A 9,763-nucleotide genomic window follows, 5' to 3' on the forward strand; every position below is an offset into this window, starting at 1 on the left:
TGCATACATGTGGCCAGTGTGCAGGACCAATCAGATGTGCCAGAGAATTCGTGTCCCCAAAGCAGCCCTCAATCTGCAGTGGATAATGAGTTTATGAACTACCCCACCTCCTCTATGCTTCATTTGGGGTAACTCTGAAGGGCAATGCTATACCATCTCCCAGAGTTACCCAGCTGGATTAAGCTCCAATTGCCCAGAGTAGTAACTGACTTGATGACAACCCTCTGTACTGGCCTCCTTCCCTTCCCCTGTTCACTTCCTCAATGTTTCCTAGAATCACCTGCAAATAAACTACTTACCCACAACTCCATGTGTTAGAGCTGACTTTTGGAGAATCCAAAACTAAGATACAGGAATTCAAATCACGTGGCAAGGACAGCAATGATTTAGAGGAAATTCTTGTTGTCCTTTCTTCCATTGCTATCAAACTGGCTTTAGGGGCACAGGAGATTTTAGCAGCCTCATTCAGAGCTGGTCCCAACTCTTACAATTTCCAGTTCATCTCTCTCAGTGAGAAGACTTAGCCACCCTCTTCTGTTACAAGAGAACCCATGCTCACAGGCAGTACCCAGTATATAGCAGAACCCCATTCTTTCTCTTGGCTTGAGGACTCCAACTCTAGAATTACATGAGTATCCATGTCACTCCTTCTGGAAACAGAAACTTCTAGAGACTCATGGTATGTTTTTTCCCTTGTTCCAGTATTTTTTTCAAAATGGAATGAGAGCAATGGGAACAACTCTTTTTTTTCTTAATGACAATCTTTTTAATTGTTCATTGAAAAATACAGGTTTGGAAAGAGTCTATGGCATTGTGTATTGAATGCAAGGTCTGATATTACAAGCACACATGACTTAACAGTTTAACTTGTATAAAATGATACATATTAATATGAGTCGTTTGAGGCAATTTGGTGCTGATGAGAATTCCTGAAATAGTTATTTCAGAACTTCTAAATATAGCACAAATGAGGTCTTATTTTTTAAGTGTCCATGAAAAATATAAGCACAATTAGACAATACACATTCTGCTTCCATTTACTCTGTGTTTAGTCTGTGCTTTTTTCAGTCACATATATCTTTGTTTTCATTATTTTGAGCAGCTCTAAAACTATAAAAAAATGAATACATTAATATAACAGGTGTATTCTTGTCATCCATAATTAATTGTTTATAGTTATCACACTTGGCTTGTCATTTTTCTTAACACAAAGAAAAATTACAGAATTTGCCATTGTTGCATATAAACCTGGCCACCTCTACCTACCATTCCAGGGCTCCATTCTTCTCCCTAGCATTAGGACTTGGCAAAATACATTTGCCAGCTCCCTCTGCTCTTAACTTTCATCCTAGAATTTTTAAAAACTCAGAAAACAGTTTTTGCTTTCATTTAAAATTATAACCCATAGCCTAGTTCCTGAAGGGGGACCGAAAAGTATTGGGAAAACTTTCATCAGTGAGGCATAGTCACCTGTCAGCTGTCACACCATTTCCTGCCCTGAAGCTCACGTGTCACTGATCACAGAGGGGACCCCAGATCAGAGCAGGAGGCTTCTCGGCCTTCGGGGTAGAGCTGTGAGCATGACACCTGTTAGCTTGCTGTGGGCAGTCCTGGTCTCCATGTGTCTGGGTAAGGAAGGCTTAGGTCTTTATTTATAATGTTACCTAATGGGGCTGGGAAACGGGAGAAGATTAATAGCACCGGAACTGCATTGCCTCACAGAGCCCAGCTGAAAGCTGATATGTTCTGCTGAGGTTTGGATCAAGAAGAAAAGTGGGTGGGGTTGGAAATCAGTTTGGGTATCTGCCTGCTTTCTCTCTCCTGTGACACCCAGTGCGGACCTTTCTTTCCTCCTTCCCACAGGACCCAGTGTGGCCCAGACGGTCACTCAGCCTCAACCAGAAGAGTCTGTACAGGAGGCAGGCACAGTGACCCTGGACTGTGCATATAGCACCAGTGAGAGTGATTATTATTTGTTCTGGTACAAACAGCCTCCCAGCGGGGAGATGGTTTTCATTATTCGCCAATATGCTTATGAACGACAGAATGCAACCAACGATCGCTACTCTGTGAACTTCCAGAAAGAAGCCAAGGCCTTCAGTCTCAGGATCTCAGACTCCCAGCTGGAGGATGCTGCAATGTATTTCTGTGCTTACAGTGGTGCACAGTGAGATGAGCAACGGAGAGAGGCTTACAGAAACCTCAGAACTCAGCATCTGTGCAGAGGTCAGGGGAAGTAGTTGGGATAAGAGGAACAGAAAATCATTGACTTCTACTTGAAACAATAGCTGTTCTTATCTAAATATAAGAAACAGAGAGATGAATGTCTGTGACTTGTAGTTCTTAAGTAAATGTAATAACATGTACAGTACTTTCCAGTTTTACGAGGTGTCTTCATTCATGATATCATCTGTAACCCTCATTGCTTCATATGGTATACATGATTAGTTAGATTTCTGAAGCATTTCTTCTGTCTAGCAAATCTTTATAATTTTCCTGGGAACTCTTACCTCCAATAATTTTAATCTTTTCCAAGTTGTTCATAGGTGTTTGTCCTTTTAACTGTCCTCCTTGACCAAAACTGAAGCTCCTCAGAAAAAGATACTTATTTTAGTACACAACGGTGTGACAGTGTGGGCATAACCAGGCAGGGACCCCACTGGTCTTACCACAGACTTAAGAGATAACCTAGGTTGATGTACCTAGATCAAGTGACCTAGAAGAAGGAATGGCCTTTTAAAGGCTCAGCTAAGAAGACAGCTCAGGAGCAAGACCATTCGTGGTTCAAATGCTATTCCAGGAAGAGATAACACTCATTAAACCAATGTCCAATCTGTTGCACCCTAGGTGAAATACACAAGTTTAGAAACCAAGAAATGGAAGCAGAATATACTCTTTTCCTATTACTCCCTGAAACCCACCTTCAGAATGTGTGTTCCCCTTTCCCATAGATCCAGGCTCTGCTAGATTAGAGGTCCTGGTTCCCCAAGGAAGAATGCTTCCATCAATGGACTCTCAAGGGTTTCACTGAACCTGCAGCTCTGACTTCCACCTAGGTCATTTTGAACTCCTTGAGCTGATAGTCCAGCAGGCAAAGACAGGAGTTACTAGATGGAGGGGTTATTGATTCTGATTATCATGGAGTACCAGGTTGTTGCAGCATAATGAAAACAAAAATGAATATGTCCGGAATGCAAGTGTTTCACATGGGGTATTTCCAGGCCCAGTAAAAACAGCAAATGGTCACCATGGCAACAAGGTCTAAAAAGAACAAACTAAGAACAGAGACCTCTCAGCCAAGAGGGTCTGGGCCACCACACCTGGTAAGAATTTGAGTTTGCTAAAGTTCTGTCTAATATACAGAAGTCTGGAGAGCATCGCACAGGAGGGAGGAGATGAGTACCATGTAAAGGAGTGGGGCCTGAAGCTCAGGTCATACTACCTCGTGTATCAAGTGTTTCAGATGGGTTGCAGCCTGCCACAACCTTGAATACTCAGAGACACCATGCAAATAACATGAGACAAGCAGACCTCTGTGTATTGTCAGAGCGAGCTCCGTCACAAATATCTCATGTGCCTTATTGTCACATCCAAACACCTAGGTCTGATGTTAGCAATAGCTGTGGCAGACAATTCTGTGGGCACTGGGACTCATCTCAAGCTGATAACTTGCAACATTAAGCGTCCACTGTGCATTAGTTTTACTTCGTACCCCAGGGCCTTCTCTGATTCCTTGGGAGCTCATTCAGTCCGTGGGCAAGCACAGCCTGAAACTAAAGGGAAATTACCATCCCTGCCAGCAAGCACCAACCAGAAGGAAAAGGGATGGATGCATATACAGATTCTTGCCTCCCAACGATAATCCTGAGATGTATCTGGTATGTTTCTTGGAGATCCTGGCAGAATCAAGCCCCAATACTGAGCTATCTACTTTCTCATTTCTGCTTCTTAAGATCACTTCCTAAATAAACTGCCTTCACCTGAATTCTTGCTTTAGGCTCCTTTTTGGGGGTTGCGAGGAGACAAAATTAAAACAGAGGTGCTTTAAAAATTTGATAGAGAAAGAACAGAAGAAAGTTCAAGGTGAACTTTACTGGGCTGATTTCTAACAAGAGCAGGTTGGTACTTGAGTGATTACATAACTGGAAAAATAGAAGCTGACACCTTATATTTTCAAAAGATAGGGAAATAGATCGTATATGAAAATCCAGTCTCTGTAGATGTATGATCAAATCCTTACTTACCAAGTCTCAATTTTTATTAATGTCATTATCCCTGTCCCTGAATCTGCTCATCCTCATTATTTAAACCTCATTCCTACTTCTTCTCAAAAGATACCTCTATTCCAGTCTGTCTATTCTCCTTACCAGCCCATAAGCATCTCAGTCTCTTGAATTTCTTTTCTGGTTTTTCCACTCATCCAAATTTCCCTTTCATTTGTATCAGGCTGGTCAAATCATATTGGTCCCATAAGCACACCTCAAAACTTTATCTCCTCCAGGTGTTCTTCTCTAATAGTGAATCCTTGAATCCCTTCTCCCCAGTGGTCACAGACTCCTTATAGAACAGATTTCTTAACTAAACCAAGTTCCTTCTGTGTAGAGGAGTGAATCATAGGAATTGCCTCAGTAACTATTTCCATGACCTGAAGAGGGCACTGCTTGCACGGTTGACAACAGAGAATCAACTGCCCACCTGACAAACCAGTTCCTGTTCTGAAGCCAGGATGTCACCAAGGTTCTGATGAGAACAAGAGGTTTTTCTGTCCCTGAAGGAGAGAACTGCCAACATGTCAGGCCCCGGTTTGCTGTGGGCAGCCGTGCTCTCCATCTATCTTGGTAAGGAAAGCATGTGTATTTGCGTTTACTAACAGCCACTAGGACTGGGAAGTAGGAAGAAAAAACATTAACACAGGTATCTTGTTACTTCCTCGTGGGTCCAAGCTACTGGGGGCAAGAAAGCTGATGCATTTTACTTGAAGTTTAGATCAAGCAGAAGAAAGGTGGGTGGCAATGGGGACCAGCTCGGACGTCTGCCTGCTTTTTCTCTCCTGTGACACCCAGTGCGGACCTTTCTCTCCTCCTTCCCACAGGACCCAGTGTGGCCCAGACGGTCACTCAGCCTCAACCAGAAGAGTCTGTACAGGAGGCAGGCACAGTGACCCTGGACTGTGCATATAGCACCAGTGAGAGTGATTATTTGTTCTGGTACAAACAGCCTCCCAGCGGGGAGATGGTTTTCATTATTCGCCAATATGCTTATGAACAACAGAATGCAACCAACGATCGCTACTCTGTGAACTTCCAGAAAGAAGCCAAGGCCTTCAGTCTCAGGATCTCAGACTCCCAGCTGGAGGATGCTGCAATGTATTTCTGTGCTTACAGTGGTGCACAGTGAGATGAGCAACGGAGAGAGGCTTACAGAAACCTCAGAACTCAGCATCTGTGCAGAGGTCAGGGGAACTAGCTGGGTAAAAGAACAGAAAATCATGGACTTCTCTAGAAGAAAAAAATATTATTCCATCTGCCTATAGGAAACACAGAAAGGATATCTATAAGTTGAAGTTCTCAAAATAGTAATAAAAATAATGGAGGTACATAACACTTTATAGTTTGTAAAGTATTTACATTCACATGTATTTAACTTTCAAAACCCTGTTGTTTTATAGAAGGGGTCAGATATTCTGTGTCACTACCATCCAGGAATTTTTATAGCACTAACTAAAGCTGTATTCTCTATCTGCATGTTCCATGACCATATCAAACTCAACATATCTGAAACAGAATGTTTCATACTCCCCACAAACCTTATTATTTTCCACAGCTTTGATAAGGATTAAAACACACAATAGAAATCTCCTATTTCTGGGCTTGGAGAATTTCTTCACCCTTTACCTCCCAGCCTGGGCTGTCTAATTTTGTGGTATGTGTGTGTACCCACATCTAATTTCTTTATAATTACAAAAACAGTGTGACAAGCGACATCACATTCATCTCATTGTTTTCCAGTTGATACATCAGTCACTGTTTCTGACTTCAACTCCACCCTCTTTTTCTCAAATTTCCTTAAAGCACAATTGGCCTGATCTAAAAGGTAAGGAAAGAGAACAAACACATCCAATAGGATTTCATGTGCTGCAAGTACTTGTCAGCAAATGCAAATTAATAATTTTTTAAAAACAAAAAGGTTAATTTCTGGTTATGCTACCATTGCTTCTGGGAGAAGGTGAGCCATTTAGAAAGATGGGGCCAAGCAGCTGCCATAGCCAGAGTCACCACCTAACATTCCCCGAGAAATTGGGAATGTCCAGACCTGGAAATGATTCCATCTTATTTATGTGAAAGGGAAAGAAAATAAAATAGAAAAAAATGATGCCAATATTTCTTTGTATGTCCATAATCTGCCCTCCCCAGTACATAGCTATGAAGAACCCCCTCCTGAAGCATTTAATTCTATCTGCCCACTTTGAGTGAATTATAAAGTTGGATAAGATATTCCATGACTGAAATAGTTAAGTCTAACAAGAGGGTTCCAGACCTCCAGAACGCCCCAGAGAGGGGTTTCCATAAAATATCAGGGAAGACAGATCAGTCAAAGATTTTTTCTTTTTCTTTTTCTTTTTTTTTTTTTTTGCTCTCTTTTGAAGTCCTGACAGAAAAGGGAATCAACACTGACAGTACAAAAATTAGTGCTAAATGTTATAAATGGCGCTTTCTTTTTCTTTCTACTGTTCTAGACCAATGACTCTAGGGTAGAAGTGGCATGTAGCAATCACCTGGGAGTTAAAGACTACAGTCTTCCCCCTCAAACCTTGAGAACAACCACAGTTACACTGTTAATATGGGAGTGTTCAGTTCAGTTCAGTTCAGTTCAGTTCAGTTCAGTCGCTCAGTCATGTCCAACTCTTTGCTACCCCATGGACTGCAGCACACCAGGCCTCCCTGTCCATCACCAACTCCCAGAGTTTATTCAAACTCATGTCCATTGATTCACGTCCATGGGAGTGTTTCACAACCACAAATTATGTTACAATGGTAAAAAGTTTGATTAACCCCTTTTCATTGACGTTCATCTTTTTAAAGCGGAGTTGATTAAGATGTTTACATAATTTAAAATCTGTTTTAGCAAATAATTCTGTTTGGAATAATGAATGGAAAAGTATGTTATATGCCCTCAGTTAATGGCATCTGGAAACAATGAATCTACTGGGGCACTACCCCTCCTAATGACACTTCAAATGAATTTTAGGCAAAGCGAACTACTAGATACAGGACTGACTTTCCCTGATTATACACTATAAAAGCTTATTGGTTGTTAAAAATGGAAATACCATGCTCATTGGCAACTAACCTTTTCCTAATGGCCCCTTACATGCTCAGTTCCAATCACTACAATTTTGGCTGTCTTGGTTCCTCTCCAAAACTTGTTCATGACCCAGCAACTAAAGAGAAAATGCTTGGCACAGCCAGCAATTAAACAGTGGAATAGCTTGGAATCCTCACCAGGATTCTGTTCAACACTCTGACTTTCTCCCCACAACCTAAGTCTGTTCTGATATCCATACCAAATAACAAACAAGTTATTAAATATTGGGTTATAAGTTTTTAATATCACCCCAGCCCAGAAGGTAATACAACACATACCATAGCATAATATAACAAATAGTCTACTAAGCAAGAGTGAGCTGATGTAGGTTAATGAAGAAATAAGAAAAAAATGTGAAATTTTTTTGTCATGCAGACATATTCATAAAATAAAAGTCTGATAGATATGCAGATATCAGCTAATCTGATCCTTATCTTTGCCTCAGTTCACTTTTCTACCTACTGTCTGGGCAAGAATATCCTGTCCTGCTTCTGTGCTGACCAGAAGATGTTCTGAATCTCAGTTTCTAATATGGTGGGGATGGGTGGGGGTGGGTAGGAGATCTTCCCATCAGGTCAGTTCAGTCACTCAGTCATGTCCGACTCTTTGCAACCCCATGGACTGCAGCACGTCAGGCCTCCATGTCCATCACCAACTCCCAGAGTTTACTCAAACTCATGTCCATTGAGTCGGTGATGCCATCCAACCATCTCTTCCTTGGTCGTCCCCTTCTCCTCCTGCCTTCAATTTTTCCCAGCATCAGGGTATTTTCAAATGAGTCAGTTCTTCACATCAGGTGGCCAAAGTATTGGAGCTTCAGCTTGAACATCAGGCTTTCCAATGAATATTCAGGACTGATTTCCTTTAGGATGGACTGGTTGGATCTCCTTGAAGTCCAAGGGACTCTCAAGAGTCTTCTCCAACACCACAGTTCAAAAGCATCAATTCTTTGGCGCTCAGCTTTCTTTATGTCCAACTCTCACATCCATACATGACTACTGGAAAAGCATAGCCTTGACTAGACGGACCTTTGTTGGCAAGTAATGTCTCTGCTTTTTAATGCGCCATCTAGGTTGGTCACAACTTTTCTTCCAAGGAGTAAGTATCTTTTAATTTTATGACTGCAGTCACCATCTGCAGTGATTTTGGAACCCCCCAAAATAAAGTCTCTCACTGTTTCCACTGTTTCCCCATCTATTTGCCATGAAGTGGTGGGACCAGATGCCATGATCTTAGTTTTCTGAATATTGAGTTTTAAGCCAACTTTTTCACTCTCCTCTTTCACTTTCATCAAGAGGCTCTTTAGTTCTTCACTTTCTGCCATAAGGGTGGTGTCATCTGGATATCCGAGGTTATTGATATTTCTCCTGGCAATCTTGATTCCAGCTTGTGCTTCATCCAGCCCAGCGTTTCTCATGATGTACTCTGCATATAAGTTAAATAAGCAGAATGACAATATACAGCCTTGACATACTTCTTTCCCGATTTGGAACCAGTCTGTTGTTCCATGTCCAGTTCTGTTGCTTCCTGACCTGCATACAGATTTCTCAAGAGGCATTGGGGAGTATTAATTTGTTGGAGTGGCCCACAGAACTGAGGAAGCTTGTTTCCTCATTAGATCAACAGTTTATTATAAAATCATACAATTCAGGAACAGCCAGGTAGAAGAGATGGGTAGGGCAAGATATGAAGAAAGGAGAGCTTTCAAGCTCATCTTCAGCATACACCACTCTTCCTGAATCTCCATCTGTTCACCAACCCAGAGACTCTCTGAACCCCAGCCTTAAGGGTTTTTATAGGGGCTTCATTGTTTAGATATGACAGATTAAGTCATTGTCCATTGGCAATAGACTCAACAGCTGCATCCCCTCTCTGGAAATCAGGGGGATGGGCCTAAAAGCTGCAACCCTCTAATCACAGGGTTGGCTCCTCTGTCAACCAGCCACTGTCCTTAGGTGCTTTCTGAAAATCACCTCATTAACATAATTTAAGATAACTTTAAGGCTCTTGCCATAAGAAATTCCAAGAGTTTTAGGTGCCAGAAATGGAATGAAGATCAGATATCCATTTCTTTTTATAAATCAAAATATCACATGTGCTTATGTTAGTATTTGCTTAAGAACATGGCTGGTATAGAACTTTTAGGCATTGAGACCACATTAGGATATGTTGATTCCTGTTAATATGCTTTGCTAACACTGTTCATTTGCTTTGGTTACTAACAAAATAGAGAGTATGGAGCTTTCATGCTCTTTCTCTCTTAACACAGCTCTTTGTTCTCACATTTCTTAGGAAGCTTCATTGCCTCTGCGACATCAGGAATGGGCACATTCCACTGACTGCAGCAACGGAAGTCTACCCTTTGGCAGAAGGAAATTCCTGCTTAATGGGGAGGCTG

At 41.6% G+C, this 9,763-nt stretch overlaps 2 gene segments (V, D, J or C); both read left to right on the forward strand.

The window, feature by feature from the left end:
• Positions 1-1,509: 1,509 nt before the first annotated feature.
• LOC133067100 (T cell receptor alpha variable 38-1-like) lies at positions 1,510-2,171 on the forward strand. The segment is given in 2 exon segments: positions 1,510-1,629; positions 1,864-2,171. Coding segments are annotated over 2 exon segments (357 nt in total).
• Positions 2,172-4,789: 2,618 nt separating this feature from the next.
• On the forward strand, positions 4,790-5,397 carry LOC133067101 (T cell receptor alpha variable 38-2/delta variable 8-like). The segment is given in 2 exon segments: positions 4,790-4,838; positions 5,093-5,397. Coding segments are annotated over 2 exon segments (354 nt in total).
• Positions 5,398-9,763: the final 4,366 nt, after the last annotated feature.

This window comes from Dama dama, chromosome 12 (assembly GCF_033118175.1).
Source record: "Dama dama isolate Ldn47 chromosome 12, ASM3311817v1, whole genome shotgun sequence".
Taxonomy (NCBI): Eukaryota; Metazoa; Chordata; class Mammalia; order Artiodactyla; family Cervidae; genus Dama; species Dama dama.